Raw genomic sequence first — 15,834 nt, 5'->3', positions numbered from 1 at the left:
CAGCTCTTCATATGGTACTAAACTGCAGCTCCCATCAGCCCCAGACACCAGAGTCCATGGTGAAGAATCATGAGATTTGCACTTCATCATTACATGGAGGGTCACAGTTGCCCACTCCTGCTTTACACAAAGATCAGCCTCTCTTGGAATCATAGAATCTTAGAATTAGAAGGACCCATAAGGTCCATCTATTCCAAGCCCATTCTGCTTTGCAGGAATAAACAACTGAAGCACTCCTGAAAGATTCCCATCCAACATGCTATTTTAGGCTGCATCAATAGAAGTATAGTGTCTAGAGCAAGGGAAGTAATAGTGCCACTGTATTCTGCTCTGGTCAGGCCCCACCTAGAATATTGTGTCCAGTTCTGGGCACCACAATCCAGAAAGGACATTGAGAAACTGGAGCGTGTCCAAAGGAGGGCGACAAAAATGGTGAAGGGTCTGGAAACCATGCCCTATGAGGAACGACTTAGGGAGCTGGGGATGTTTAGCCTGGAGAAAAGAAGGTTAAGAGGTGATATGATAGCCCTGTTTAAATATTTGAAAGGATGTCATATTGAAGAGGGAGCAAGCTTGTTTTCTGCTGCTCCAGAGAACAGGACCCGGAACAATGGATGCAAGCTACAGGAAAAGAGATTCCACCTGAACATTAGGAGGAACTTCCTGACAGTAAGGGCTGTTCGACAGTGGAATGCACTCCCTCGGAGGTTGATAAGAGTCTCCTTCCTTGGAGGTCTTTAAACAGAGGCTGGATGGCCATCTGTCAGGGATGCTTTGAATTGGATTTCCTGCATGGCAGGGGGTTGGACTGGATGGTCCTAGTGGTCTCTTCCAACTCTACGATTCTATGATTCTATGAACCTCTGTTTAAAGACCTCCAAAGAGGGATAATCCATCACTCCCTGAGGTAGAAGGTATGCCCAGAATAACACAAGCACTACACTCAATTATTACACTGTTTTTAATACAGGTAACCCACATATTATGTGGGTTTGAATAACACAGGTTCATGTTCATGCGTCAGAAAAACTATGCTCTCTCTAGGCATTTTCTAGGTCCTCCAGTGTGATTCTATGGTATACTTCTGATAGACGTTGACCACAGAGTTGCACTGGAGGACCTAAAGATTCCTAGAGAGAACACTTCTCTGGGCATTTGTATGTCCCCCAGCATAACTCTGTGGTCAACCTCTGGCAGAAGCATACCACAGAATTGCACTAGAGGAACTATACAGAACACACTGGAGCCCCATACAGACAGGCCAAAATAAAGCTGCTTTGGGACACTTTGGAGGTACACTGTTTAAATGATGGCCTTAGGACTGGAGCATGGATTTGGCGTGGCTTCTGGACTCTTCAGACGCATGCATCATTTAAACAGCATACCTCCAAAGTGGCCCAAAGCAGCTTTATTTTGGCCTGTATGTATGGGGCCTTGCATTCATTTCAGCTAATAGGGTTCCAGGTTTTAAGCGAAAACCATGTTACGTGAAGGGTCCCAGAACAGATCCCTTGCATAATACTCAGGACACATGTACAGTATTTCATCTCTGAAGATAAAACTGTAAACTACAGGATAGGCATAAAGATTACTGTGGACTTCATCTCTTAACAGAAAGACTTTACAAACACGAACTTGATAATAATAAAAATAAATGCTTACTTTAGAAATTTCTAATTCCTTCAGAAACTGCATGGGTTACAGCAGGGCTTAACCTAGTATTTCAATACTTAGAGAAAATTGCTCTACTGGAATAGCACACATGAGGTTTTAGCAAACTGAAATATGACAGCTTAATAATGTTGTTTGACATAAGGTCTTAATTATAGTATTGTTTCTGCTATTGCTCAAGGAGCACCGGAAGCTTGTTAGTCTACACAGCAGGGTGCAAAATGGAATTTAAAAAGGAAATTAGTTGTGGTTGTATCCTTGCAAAATCAAGTCTTATTAAAGAATAAGCAACTTCTAAAAACAATGGCAAAATAAAGTTTTGTTTTAGTTGGTTACAAAAATGACAAAGCTAGAGAGAAACAGCAGTTTGAACTTACTATTTACAGTAATTAAAGGCTTTGTCTAAACAAGAATAGCTACTTACCTCCAACTTTAATTTCCACTGACGTTTTTCATTATCAATTCGCTCAATAAGGGGCTCCCAAACAGCATACATTTCATTATAGTAATGGACCTGGAATATAGTATCAATAACAGAACTTAAGTCTTTAAATGTTAGCTTGCTTTGTATCCACCATTCCCAAACCTGACGATTTAAAAATTTTTAAAAATAGGTAATTTTTTTCTATCTATCACAAGGGAGTCTTCCAAAAGAACAAGTTACAAACATGACTGAAATGTTTATTTTTTTAAAGTACACAGGGGAGAAAATAAGGACAAGAACAAAGTAAAAATATTTTTAAAATATATTTAAGTAGTTGTAAGAAGACCAAAGAGATAAGACAGAGAGGTCTGGATGAAGACAAAAGGCATCCTCAGCAAAGGTCTAGAGGTCTCTGGTTCTGGGAGACAGCAGGGAAATTAACGTTTCTAACTGGATGTAAGGTAATTTTTGTAACCATTTTATTATTTCATTCTGGCTGTATGCCTTAATAAAATTCATTCATATCAGAGATAATCCACATTTTGTGGACTGTTCCTCTCTAGCCACAATGGGCCTCAAAGAAACCAAGGCTCAGCCATAAAATCATTGATGATTTCCTGTACTCACTCACCTCCAGCGTCATGTCGCCTCTGGCAGCTATGAGAGAAGACCAGTTTTTCACCATTCCTGAAAAAGTGGATTCTGCTAACAGTAAGGGAATGGTCCGATGCCCCAAACCGCACTCCAAGGTGACCTGAACCGAGTTCACTTCCACATGAAAACTCTCCTGTTTTTCGGATGTCTCATTAGCAAGGAATTCTTCGGTTGCTTCTGTGGCCATGTCAACACCGAGAAACCAATACTGACACTGGTCGATAGACCTGATGCTCCAGAGGTCTACAGCGTTGCAAGCGGTCCCTCCAGGTTCATCGTGCTTTGGCTTTGACTTCATGGCAGCCATGATGGTCATTACGGTATTGAGGATGATTGGGGAAATCTTCAAAAGGAAGCCAAAACGTATTGAACAAAGCTGGTGCATACCATACACACATAAAAAACATGTTTTTACTTATTTTATATCCCAGCTTTATATTCCATGAATCTGACTCAAAAAGGGGGCTCTCATAGTTGCAAAATAAGGTTATTTACCAACCAGCTTGTAGATTTAAATCAAGTGCTTCCCACCTATTAGCTTCATATAAATGCTTACTACTTTCTTTTATAGCAGAAGTGGGGAAAGTATAGCCCATAGATTGCATCCCCAAAGCCCTTGGAACCCTTTAGGAGGGAAAAAAGGACAACTTGAAAAAAGCCTGAAAATCAGCAGGAAAAGTGCTATAGTTGTATAGTGTGAAAGAACCCTAGGACTATGTATATTCATCTGAAAGTCTTTTGGAAGGATTTTCTATGAAGAAAAGGAAGGAAACCACCACGGCATGTTTACTAACCTTTATGATGAATTCTTCTATGACCACATCGACAGCCTGCATTCCCGAAGTGTGCATCACAGCCTCCACTGTTAAAGAACAAGGCTGAAGGACCTTAGAGAACATCAGTAAAATACTCTTGTCAGGAATGATCAAACATACACAAGTGTAGAATCATAGAGTTGGAAGAGACCGCAAGGGCCATCCAGTCCAACCCCATTCTGCCACGCAGAAAATCCAAATCAAAGCATCCCCATTGACAGATGGCCATCCAGCCTCTGTTTAAAGACCTCCAAGGAGGGAGATTCCACTACACTCTGAGGAAGGAGTGTGTTCCACTGTTGAACAGCCCTTACTCTCAGGAAGCTCCTCCTAATGTTGAGGTGGAATCTCTTTTCCTGGAGCTTGCATCCATTGTTCTGCGTTCTAGTCTCTGGAGCAGCAGAAAACAAGCTTGCTCCCTCCTCAATATGACATCCCTTCAAGTATTTAAACAGGGCTATCATATCACCTCTTAACCTTCTCTTCTCCAGGCTAAACATCCCCAGCTCCCTGAGTCGTTCCTCATAGGACTTCATGGTTTCCAGACCCTTCACCATTTTAGTCGCCCTCCTTTGGACATGCTCCAGTTTCTCAACATCCTTTTTGAACTGTGGGGCCCAGAACTGGACAGAGTATTCCAGGTGGGGCCTGACCAGAGCAGAATACAGTGGCACTATTACTTCTCTTGATCTAGACACTATACTTTTATTGATGCAGCCTAAAATTGCATTGGTCTTTTGGCCTGTTGACTCATGTTGAACTTGTGGTCTACTCGGACTCCCAGATCCCTTTCACATGTAGTTTCATTCAGCCAGGTGTCCCCTATAATCCTATATCTGTGCATTTCATGTTTCCACCCCAAATGCAGTACCTTACATTTCTCCGTGCTGAATTTCATTTTGTTAGCTTTGGCCCAACTTTCTAGTCTATTCAGGTCATCTTGAATTTTGATCCTGTCCTCTGGAGTATTAGCTATTCCTCCTAATTTGGTGTCATCTGCAAATTTGATAAGTATGCCCCCAATTTTGTCCTCCAAGTCATTGATAAAGATGTTGAATAGCAAACTGGGCCCAGGACAGAGCCTTGTGGAACCCCACTGGTCTCTTCTTTATATTTGACATAACAAATGACGCTTTCTGTGAAAGCATTTTGCAAGAAATGTCCCTTTCCCTGCCCCACAGGAATGGGAATATATTAATAAAGGGTCAAAACATTCCTGAGCCAGTATGGTGCCAGTGGCTTGAGTGCTGGACTAGGACTCACAGAGACCTGGATTCAAATCCCTACTGAACCAAGGAAACCCACTGGATAATCTTGAGCTAGAGTGTGATTTTAAGCGCCAAGTGGAACCACCTTCTGAATTCTGCTTTCAGCCAGTTATGGAAATGCAACAGTGCTAAAGGGTACATGTGTGGCCATTGATTCTTTCCCTTATAAATGCATGCACGCACATGTGCGAGAGAGAGAGAACACAAGAACATGTGATAGTAACAACACTGAGCTCACCGTAGTAACATTCTTCTCTCCTTTCCCTTGAAGGAAGGGACAAGCCAAGACTTTGAGATCCAGCACTTGAGCAGTCATCCGCTGAGCAAGAGGGCTACTTGACAAACTGAAATCACACTGGAAAGAAACTGCCAGAGCAGGAGCATCTGCCTTTGTCAGGTTGGCAACGAACACAACTTCGGGATCCATAATCCGGGCCACCATGGACATGTTAGGCTGCAGGGACTCATCTGCAAAATGTTTTAAGTTCAGTTGGTTTTCAATCAAGCAGGCCAGCTATCACAACATGATCAAGAGAAATGGCACCCAGGCTTGCCTCAGTTGCCCATCCTTGGTGTAAACCTTCAGTCTGAACTCCCTGCTGTATGTCCAAGGTGCCTGTTGGCATCCTGGGCAAGACTTTCCTTCAACTTACCTGGCTTGGCTTTGCTGAGCCTGGACTTTGCTTTGCCTTTCTTTGCCTTCCCTGACCCTGCTTTGACTTGCAGAACTCTGGATTTTGACTTCCTTTGCTTCGCCTGACTCTGCTTCACTGGACCCTGAGCTCTGGCTGTGAAGGCCATTTTTCGGCCAGAACCCTCACACATTGGGGCTATTGCTTAGAACAGAATAAAATCAAAACAACAGGTTTGTTTTACTGTCTTCATTATAATGCCCATGCAATCTGCTTAATAGCAAAGGAGGAGAGTAGAATCCTGGCAACCTCTGCTAAACAAGGGTTGTCAGATTTTCTTTGGAAAAAAATTCACATACTTCCCAAGTGCCCTTCCCTAACTTATCTGCAATTTGAGGGTGCTTATGATTTTTTCCCACTACTCTCCTCCTTATTCACTCCTTATCTCTCTTGTTCAAGTATGGCATTCTGCTGGTGACTTACATAGATTTAAGGAAGTGCTTGGACCTTTTTGTCCAATGAGGAATGGCTCTATTTAATTCAAGGCTAAGGAATCAGAATTATGCTTGTAAGTAGTTCTACTGTACATGGTTACACATTGATGTAACATGGAGCCATAATGTAAAACGAGCATTCGATTGTGCAATGCTGCAATTCTCTAACAAGATGGCACTGTGTGCACAGCGCTAAAGCACCATGCTTGCACCGTACTAGGATTAAGGGACTGCACTGCAACCGCACGGTCCCCAACCCTAGCACGGCATGATAACAATGGGGGCGCCCCATGTATATGGGCGCTGCCATTGTGACGTGACAAATGCATAACATCCGCATGTTGCACCACTTCTGTGACATCACGAGTGTGCCATTGGCGCGACGTCTGCCCTGCAGGGCAAAAAGAACCCACTTTTCACAGGTTCTTTTTCCTCCACAGGGAAGCCGCGTGGTTTGGTGGTTGCGGCTTCCCTGCAGAGGAAAAACAGGCACCAGCAGGACTCCCTTTTTGAGAAGTCTGTACTGTGCCTCTGTGAAGCAAGGTCTGTCTTTTTAATGTAGGATCTTGGTCAAGGTGTCTCTTTGGATGGCTCTCGACTCCCTCTACAGATCTACATATATGCTGTTTAGGAGGATCTCCCAGGACTCTAAAGAGAATTTTCAGGCAAAAAAGGAAACAGCCCAGAACCTTTGGTCAGTCAGGCAAAACCTTTGCATACTGAAGCCAACAGTACTACACTAAAGGGTAGGTGTGTGCATGCCCTCCAACATACTTTTCACTCCTTTTAGTGCCATATGATTAGACTGTTAGTCCTTAACTCCACACACACAAAGTTCTCAAACAAGGAATCGAGAACTAAAAGTGGAGTGCCAAGATATTCCTCTTTTCATTCCCACACAAAAGCATTCCATCTCTTGAATTGGAATGTAAATTTAAATTTACCATAGTCATAGTACATTTAACATCCCAGAAGCATTACTGACAAATTACTGATAAATTATATCTCTCCTAGCCACATTGAACACAGGCTGCAGTCACTCATATTGTTTTAAATAACTCAGTTACTGCGCTATCTCAGTATCAAGCTTATAGATGCGTTTGCTCTGCTCACCTTTCTCTGGCTTTTGCTTCCCTTGGCTGGAGTGCTTTAACTGAAATTGGGTGGATTTTTCAGATGAGGTTGCAGGCACGGATTTAACAAAGAAATCAGCTACTGTCAAGAGAAATTCCACGCTGGCACACAAATAGAGTTTCTCCAGGAGAGATACAATTTCAGTCCCACTTTTATCTTGCTTGTAGCTGATATCGATCATGACACTATCAGCTTCACCATCTTTTTTATCTATCATTCTGGGGAGAAAAAACATTCATACCTTAAGAACATAAAATAAGTTGAAGAACAGATTAACTGAAAAGATTCACAGGGTGTTAGTCTGGCACCATCAAATCTAACTTTAGAAAGTTGGCATTACTTGTCTGCTATAATTAAAGAAAACTGCTAATTCTCAGTATTTTATTATTTCAAATGCAGTTCCCATCATTAGCCAAGTCGATGCGCCACAATACTGCAGCACTTAGTAGCTTACCTTGAAGTTGTTCTCTGAATTCCTTCTCTGAGATCATCTAGTGTACATGTTTTCAACTTAGTATTAATATCTATAGTGCCATTTGAAAACATTTGTCCCGTTGCTGTCATAAGATGCAGCCTGAGTTCTCCAAGACGTAAACTGTTGTCATGAAGTGAGAACTGAGATTTCTGAAACATACAACAGTGTTCAAGACAAAGGAATTATATGCAAAGTTGAGACGCGAATAAAATGTATCATACATCTTGAGTCTAGACTATCTATGCGTGGAAGCAAACAGAAATAGCACAGGAGAATGCTGTTGCTAATTTGTAAATAATTAAGTTTGCAACAGGAAAAAAACATTGATACACACCAATGTATAGATTTTAATTCTACATAGATTTTAATTCTACAATGATTAGCCAAAGACAGGATATCGAAATTAGATAGGCAAACCCTGGTTTACTGTCTTGGATATATATACCCCTCTATTTCTGATGTTCTATCAAGAGAATAAGAACATGGGGCAAGAGAAGAAAGTAACACAGGAATGTAAAGTTGAGGACAATGAATACATTAATCTTTTCAAAAACTGTTTTATTGCAAGCCTCCACTTATTAGATCTGGGCTTTGTCTTAACATGATCCAGTTTTACTTAGCATTAGCTTTGTCCACCTATATTCAACTGGCTCAAAGAAACTCATTCTGTTAAGTGAAAATGTCACAAACCTGATCAACAGCAGCATTGTAGAGAACAATGGAAAGCGATTCAAAGTTAAAGTGAAACATAAGGGTCACGCTTTCCTTAGACATGGCTTCAGAAAGGTCTTTCTGTCCCGACGCTGTTAGATTATCTGAAATATTAAGATGTAAGAAGGAACTTATGAAGTCACAGCAAATTTCTTATCAAAAGATCAATTATAATGGATTATCTCCTTTGCAATAATGACCATCAGCATTACTGTCACTGAACTGTCGGCTTTGGAGACAGAAAAAATACCTTCTTGGTGATGAGCCTCAGTTTCACCTTTACTCTTTTTCAACTTCTGAGCTTCCGGTGAGGTTGACTGGATCACCCCAGCATCTGTCGCAGCTTCACCAAGATTTTCCAGCAGAATTTTCATGAGGAGAGTTAAGTCATCTTGACTGAGAGATATCTGTAAAGTGTTCAGTCCATTACATCCTCCCAGGAAGATCATTTAAAAAGATGCACATAGCTTTTTACCTGCCATCTTCACTACCAGTGTCAATGAATACCTGTCTATTTTCAGGATGGTGTGGCAACTTATTCAGGTACTTATTAGATTCTTCAAAGTGTCAGGTAGTCAAACTGATGAATCCTCCCATGCAAAAGGTATCAGGCAAACTGCTTAAAGCTTATTTATATTTACTACTCATAGATTTGTGTCCCATATAAACCTGGATCTATCACAGGTTCTCATGGGTGCTTGCTTACCTGCATAGCCTTCAAGTCTCCTTTAACTGCAATCCCTGGGATCTGTAAATACCAATCTGCAGCTAAATTTCTCTGGACCGACAACAGGAGATTTACCGGCTGCAAAATTTCAATCTCTGGCTGAGAACTATCCGCTATCATAGTCCTACAAAATAATGATTGAAACCTTGTGAGACAAAAAGTTATACATTTTTAAACACAGCTCAAAATAGGAGCTGCTTGACATTAGTTTTTATTTATCAGCAAATGAAAAAAAAGGAACCAATTAGTTTCATACTATATACTTTCAAAGCACACTTAGCAGAGAACTTCTAATCACGTTTGAAAGAGCAAACAAAATTCAATCTAAATTATCAACACAATAAAACATGAGAGTGTGTGCACACCAGGGATATGTGTAGGAATGTCCTACATTAATCTCTAAAGAGTGATAAAACTTTAAGCTGCACATTTCTTTGCACAGGGAATGAGGAAAGCTCTACCTTCCTGTGATACAAAGGAATAATCTGCTAGCAATCTTTTGCAAAAAATCTAACACACAAAATTCAGTGGATGATTTCATTTTCCATTATACCAGTGCCTCACAGCATGCAAGGAAAACCCATTATGGGCATTAGGAAATTGTTTTTCTAAGATCAGAAATTACCCTCCAGTGGGAAGAGAGAGGGAAAGTGCTAATACCTTGATATCTTTAAATGAGTCAGCTGTATATCCATTTTGTCAATCACAGGAGGATTAGAAGACTCTTCCCCAGGAACCAGGCTAAAGTCATTCTGAACTCTGATTAAGCCCAGATCCGCCACTAAGACGTTGCAAGACACAGACGACTGCGGAATCACAATCACGGGAGCCTTCAGGTTTATGTCCATCGAAAGGCGAAAGCTCTTTTTAGCAAAATCCTTCATGCTGGAAGCAGCCTTTTCTGCAGCTTGAGCAGTAGCAGCACTCAGGGCTTCTTTGGCAGTTTGGAAGTGATTTAGGAAGTTCTGCAAGAAGACAAAATTGTGGAGCAGAATGCCCAGAACACCAGCCCAAGCGGCACCAGGAAAGATGGACCTAGGAGGCTGGACTTAAGCAAGATGCAGCAAATAATAACCTGCTTTTCATTTTAAAAATTGATGTTAAATCAAAGCTGCATGAGCCTAGAATCTAAACAACAAGTCCAAACTCAGACGCTAGGATTTAGCAAGGGGCATGATATTATCATCATAATTTAGGGGAAGAAGCACAATCCAAAACAACGTTCTATATTAATTTGTACATCTCCTTTTCTCCTGTCACAGAATTGCAAGCAAATTGCTTCCACTGCTGAACCACTCTTACCATTAGTTGAAAGCTACCCTCCTGTAACTTAAAACCATTACATTGGTCCTTCTCTCTGGGGAAGCACTTTTCTTAAAAAAATTTTAAAATGCAACTCATATCAGAAAACTAAGAGCATCTTCTTACCAACAGTGCCATGAAGAATTTATGCAGGTAAACAATCTGAATGCAGCCCACTTTCAATGACATTTTGCCATCCACCTTGGACATGTCCCTATATGCCTCTCCCACAGTAGCTTCGGGATAAAAGGACATCGTGAAACGGAAGACTTCATCTCCCACTATTGAGACCGTCTGGAAAAAATCGTATTCAGTGTGGTCATTTTCTAGTAGATTTCTTGTATTATTAGTATCATTGAGTATTTTACCCTGCCTTTCAGCCAAAATAATACAGTGGTACCCCGGGTTACGAAATTAATTGGTTCCGCTGCCGCTTTCGTAACCCGGAAACTTTCGCTAGCCGAATAGCCCATAGGCGCTAATAGCGAAAGCCGCGATTTCGTGTGAAATCGCGCCGAAAAGCACCAAAATTTTTTTTCGTAACCCGAAAAAAAAAACGTAACCCGGAACAGTTTTTTTCTTTGGAATTTTTTCGTATCCCGGGAATTTCATAAGGCGGTGCTTTCGTATCCCGGGGTACCACTGTAATTGTAATAGCAACTGTTCCCAAAACAGTTTACTAAGATCAATAATAAAAGAGTTCCTGCCCTCAGCTGTATAACAGTTTCCAAAGACAGCCCCACATACAGTGTCAATTAAAAAAAATACTTCAAAATTAAGTAACTAAAACCAATCAGAAACTCAAACCAAACTCCTCTTTTAAAATAGTTCAAAACTCAGACCAACAGTTTAAAGAACAGCCAGAGCAGAGATTCCTAATTTTAAGAGCCAAAGGCCAAAGCATAATCTTCCCTGTCCGAAAGAAACTTAGGGTGCATCTCCACTGTAAAAACAATGCAGTTTGACATCACTTTAAGTGCTGTCACTCCATCCTAGGGAATCCTGGGATTTGTAGTTGTACAAGCTCTTTAGCATTCTCTGCCAATGAGTGCTGGTGTCTCACAAAACTACAAATACCAGGATTCTGTAGGGTGGAACCAGGGCAGTTAAAGTGGTGTCAAAACTGCATTATTTCTACAGTGGAGATGCACCTTGAGAAGGCATGGACTCAACCTACTGCTCAGGAACCTGGTTTCTCATGCTCACCTTTTTATGAACAGCTTTTGGGTCAACATTTGTTACTATGAAGTCCCGAAGCCTGGCAAAAACCTCAGTCTGCTTGGTCATTGTCAAAACAGAGGCCTCCATGCCTAAGCAGAAGCGGGAAAGCAGAGAAGAAACTTTTAGTAGCCTGATAAATAATTGGATGCAACAGGCAATGGCAAACCGTCTTTGAAGAAACTTGCTTATTGATTTAATACAGGTTGAATCTCCCTTATCTGGAATTGTGAATCCCAAAATACTCCAAAATCCAAAACTTTTTGCTTTTTTGTTTCATCCACAAAAATTATTAGAAATATTACATTAAAAATGCCTTCTGGCTATGTTTCTAAGGTATATAAGAAACATAAATGAAATTCATGGTCAGACTCGGGTCTCATTTCTAAGATACCTCATTATGTATAACATGCAAATACTCCAAAATTGGGGGGCAACTTCTGGTCCCAAGCAATTTGAATAAGGGAGACTTAACTTGTATCATTTGGCTTTGAACTGAGCAACTGTTTTGAACCCACTCCAAATGCATTACATAATGGCATACTATTCATAGTACCGTATTTTCCGGCGTATAAGGCGACGGGGGGTACAAGGCAACCCCCAAGTCGCCCGCCGGCAGCATCCCTAGCCTCCTATATGGGGGTCTCGAGCCGGCTGGAGGGGGCCTCTCTGGAGGCCTGAAGCAGGACCCACTGCAGCTGGGCTCTCACCGCCATTTTTTTTTCAAAAGGTGGCATCGGGGAAGTGGCTCCAAAGCTGACCGGGCCGAGACAAAGAGCCGGCCCCTTACTCCTCGACTTCTGAAGCCACTGGAGGATCGGAGGATCCACAGAAGCGGCGGCGGCAGCAGCGCCGAGGAGTAAAGGGCCAGTTCTTTGTCTCAGCCCGGCCGGCTCTGGAGCTGCTTCCTCGCCGCCGCCTTTTGAAAAAAATATGGCGGCGAGAGCCCAGCCGCAGTGAGTCCTCTCTCAGGCCTTCAGAGAGGCCCCCTCCAGCTGGCATGAGTGCCAGCTGGCTGGGAGAAGACCCAGCAAGGACCCCAGAGACAGGGCTATGCCATTTGCCTGTCTCTGGGGTAAAAAATCGGCGCATAAGGCAGACTCAAAGAGTTGCCTTATACGCCGAAAAATACGGTACTTCAAATGACAGAAATCCGTTTACCTTGTATTCGCATGTCTGCAATGTCCCCATTTTGATCACAGACCCAAATGTTGAACGCGTTCAGTCTGGCAGTGAGCTTCAGGTCACACACATTACCAGGGGCAGCAGGAACAGAGACTGTGAAACAGCAAAACATCAGTGCGCATGATACAAACCATAGTACAGGAGAGGTAACTGCAGCAGGCCCTGAGGACCAAAAAAGTGTATGGCTACATGCGTTAAAACAGCAATGCTGAATTTCATGACCAAAGAAGGCTATAGAGATAACCTTAATGCTCTACCTGGTTTTGCAAGGACAGTTTTGGGCTCCTCGGATGGAAGCTTCGTATCCATTCCCTTATCTGTCGTCAAAAGGCCACTTGAGCCATAGGAGAAAAAATTAATGATCGAAAGCAAGGCATCCATGTGTAGCAACAGATCTAAAGAAGAAAAGGATACCTATGGGAGAGAAAACTTGTTACAGAGGATTGCTCACATCTCAGCTGAGTGCAAGACTCTCTATTAAAAGGAAGTGCCCCGTAAACTATGCATGATAATTTCAACTTTAATTGCACCCACCACATAAAAGAAGCATGTCAATCCAGTTAAACTTTAATTTAATCAATGTCTCCAACCAATCCTTGTAGCAAAAATGAGACCCAAAGTGCAATGTTATTATGGCAGTTAGCTCAGTAATGCATTTTTAATACTTACATTTAAGACTTGCTTAGTGTTTTTGTAGACTGTTTCAAAATGTGGTCCATCTGGGTCGGCCTAGGTAAAGAACAAAGGTTCCAATTACTAGACAGCAGAGGTAACATTAAAAACCAGACAGGCTCAAGCAGATGATTCAACTACCAAGGCATACAATACATCAAGGGAGCTGTTTAACGCTTAACTAGGTAACTGAACTGCTTACATCTTAACCTCCAATGCCAGAAGGCAAGATGTGGCAAGCACATATATAAATATCCAGGTCTTCTATTCACTAAATTTCCTAAACTGAACATAGCCTTCCCTCTCTCTCTCTCTCTCAGGCACATGCACAATATGAAGTCTGGCAGAGAAGTTAATTCTACTCCTTTTTAGTTTTTCTTTCTTTCTCTCTTTTAGTTTTATTGTTGTTGTTGCCTTCAAGTCATTTCCAACTTACAGTGAATGTATCAAGGGTTTGTTTTTTTTTTGGGGGGGGGCAAGATTAGTTCAGAGGAAGTTTGCCTTCTCCTAAGGCTGAGACAGTGTGGCTTGCCCAAGGTAGCTCTGGGTTTCATGGCCAAGTTGGGAATCAAAGCCTGGTCTAAGCCATACTGGCTCTCTTGTGTTTTATTACTGGAAGCAAATGTAGTATTTAAATTACTCATAGCATTTTTTAAATTCCAAATGTTTCATTTTGATTCTCCATCTTTGTCCTTGTTAATTTAAGACACTCAATATAAGATTGCTCAATGATCTTTAGTAAAAAGAGGAAAACGTATTTCACCTTTACATATTCCATCTTTAAAAGATGCTTTTCAGATTCATCTGACGAACTGATAATGTTCAGGGGATTTCCTTTGGAATCTGGAAAAACAAAAGGTACAGAACTATGAGCAAGTGACAGCATGAGATTAATTAACAAAAGAAACTCATTAATACTGTCAATGCGGCACTTCTTCAACAAAGCAATATTCCCCAAAAAGACTTGTTTGCAGAATTTTAAAAACTCAGAACAGACTGGATATGTAAACAGACATAGAAAGTTACATGAACTAACACTTCTACAAGATTGGGACAGATGTATTTATTGCTAGCATCCGAGAACAACATCTCATAAGTTCTTTGAACAACAGAAATTCAGAGAAATAGCCATATTACTCTGGAATATCAGTCTGCAAAGGGATTCTGCAACACCTTTGAGAATAACTGAGAAAAAGAAGCTGTAGCATAAGCTTTCCTAGACTTGGTCTACAATGCATCTGAGGAAGTAGACCAAGTTTACATAAGTTTATGCTACAACTTCTTTGCATAACAAAAATGTAGTGCTTAATTTCTTGACTGTCTTTTCACCTCCTAGAAATACACTCTCTGCAATAACCAGAGCTATCTTTTGGAGTGGAGCCTGCATATGTGTTATTGTTTTTTTCATTAAAATTTTATTTTGTGTCTATTGTGAAAAGTATGGCCAAGGAATGGGGGACTAGTCTTGTATCCGAGGTTTGATCTCTGGGGTTTGGGGAGGTTAAAGAATCCACAAGCAGCTCACTTATTAGTGTGAACGTTTGTGTTACCAGAAAGAAATTTTTGCACCACACAAACTGCATTATTTTGGCCATACCAAACAAGACATTACCACTAAATTCAAGGCACTTCATGTCAATTTTTTTAAGGTACGCTGTAGCCGTCATATCGTGAGTTTTAATTCTGCTTTCCATTCCAAGCTGTAACACTGTTAACATGTGTAACGGGAAGCTCTGCTGTTCCACCTGCTTTGTTAATGTTATTACAACCTAAAATAGAGAAAAATAGAAATCATTTGAATGAATCCTTAACATCTTTTAACCCATATTTTTCAGACTTCCTTTTTCCCTACATTTGTCATGACATTCTATGTTACCAAGCCAAGTTTAAACTTTAAACCATGGTTTGAAAGTGAACCAAGGTATGAAAATCTGGTCCTCTCTTGTTCTCATCAAAATTTCCCTGAATTCAGACACCAATAGAAAGTTAGGTTTGTTTAACAGCAAAAGCAAAACTTTCCCGTTTGTTCCAAGGAGGTTCAAACAACAACAAAAAAGGCGTTGAGAGCCAAAAGCTCACAGATATAATAGGAAACTTTCTCCAAATGTTCTGTTCTGCACTGCTAAAACCTAGAATATTAACTGACCACTCCTGCAATAAAGTCCTTGGTTATTGTTTTGGATATTTTTTAGAAACACACAAGCAAACAAACAAGCAGATCAATAGGATAAAAATATTTAAAACAAATAAATAGAAACATGAACGTTTTTGCTAAGGTTAATAATATGTCATACTTTTTTTATTTCAAAGTCAAGCAGCATATTGGTAATATCTTCCTGTATGGCTTCTTTTGCTGTACCCAGTAAGTTATTTAATGGGAGATCTCTCTGAGGTCCTGGGGAAACTGGTAGTTCCTTTGTGCTGCTGGAAAATGCTAAAGAGAGATGGATTC

At 41.0% G+C, this 15,834-nt stretch overlaps 1 protein-coding gene across 4 annotated transcripts in view; it reads right to left on the bottom strand.

Annotated features, from left to right (window-relative positions):
• The window catches only part of VPS13C (vacuolar protein sorting 13 homolog C), a 93,363-nt gene that overhangs the window by 33,142 nt on the left and 44,387 nt on the right, over nucleotides 1–15,834 (bottom strand). For 2 of the 4 annotated variants that reach the window (XM_089538318.1, XM_089538319.1), the window contains 19 exons: nucleotides 15,677–15,816; nucleotides 14,995–15,151; nucleotides 14,146–14,225; nucleotides 13,380–13,439; nucleotides 12,968–13,124; nucleotides 12,687–12,803; nucleotides 11,514–11,617; nucleotides 10,434–10,601; nucleotides 9,666–9,970; nucleotides 8,985–9,129; nucleotides 8,529–8,685; nucleotides 8,258–8,382; nucleotides 7,547–7,716; nucleotides 7,072–7,310; nucleotides 5,486–5,668; nucleotides 5,071–5,300; nucleotides 3,544–3,636; nucleotides 2,727–3,092; nucleotides 2,096–2,185 (listed from right to left, as the gene is read on the bottom strand). In XM_089538318.1, the coding sequence (XP_089394444.1) occupies nucleotides 2,096–2,185; nucleotides 2,727–3,092; nucleotides 3,544–3,636; nucleotides 5,071–5,300; nucleotides 5,486–5,668; nucleotides 7,072–7,310; nucleotides 7,547–7,716; nucleotides 8,258–8,382; nucleotides 8,529–8,685; nucleotides 8,985–9,129; nucleotides 9,666–9,970; nucleotides 10,434–10,601; nucleotides 11,514–11,617; nucleotides 12,687–12,803; nucleotides 12,968–13,124; nucleotides 13,380–13,439; nucleotides 14,146–14,225; nucleotides 14,995–15,151; nucleotides 15,677–15,816 (3,086 nt within the window). The remainder of the gene's footprint in view (nucleotides 1–2,095; nucleotides 2,186–2,726; nucleotides 3,093–3,543; nucleotides 3,637–5,070; nucleotides 5,301–5,485; nucleotides 5,669–7,071; nucleotides 7,311–7,546; nucleotides 7,717–8,257; nucleotides 8,383–8,528; nucleotides 8,686–8,984; nucleotides 9,130–9,665; nucleotides 9,971–10,433; nucleotides 10,602–11,513; nucleotides 11,618–12,686; nucleotides 12,804–12,967; nucleotides 13,125–13,379; nucleotides 13,440–14,145; nucleotides 14,226–14,994; nucleotides 15,152–15,676; nucleotides 15,817–15,834) is intronic. The other 2 variants (XM_089538320.1, XM_089538322.1) reach the window with 1 other exon arrangement.

The sequence above is a fragment of the Sceloporus occidentalis genome, unplaced genomic scaffold, assembly GCF_023333645.1.
Source record: "Sceloporus occidentalis isolate IW3139 unplaced genomic scaffold, rSceOcc1.0.p SCAF_9, whole genome shotgun sequence".
NCBI lineage: Eukaryota > Metazoa > Chordata > Lepidosauria > Squamata > Phrynosomatidae > Sceloporus > Sceloporus occidentalis.
Note: the sequence above shows the minus strand (reverse complement) of the source record. Positions and strands in the feature narration are given on the sequence as shown.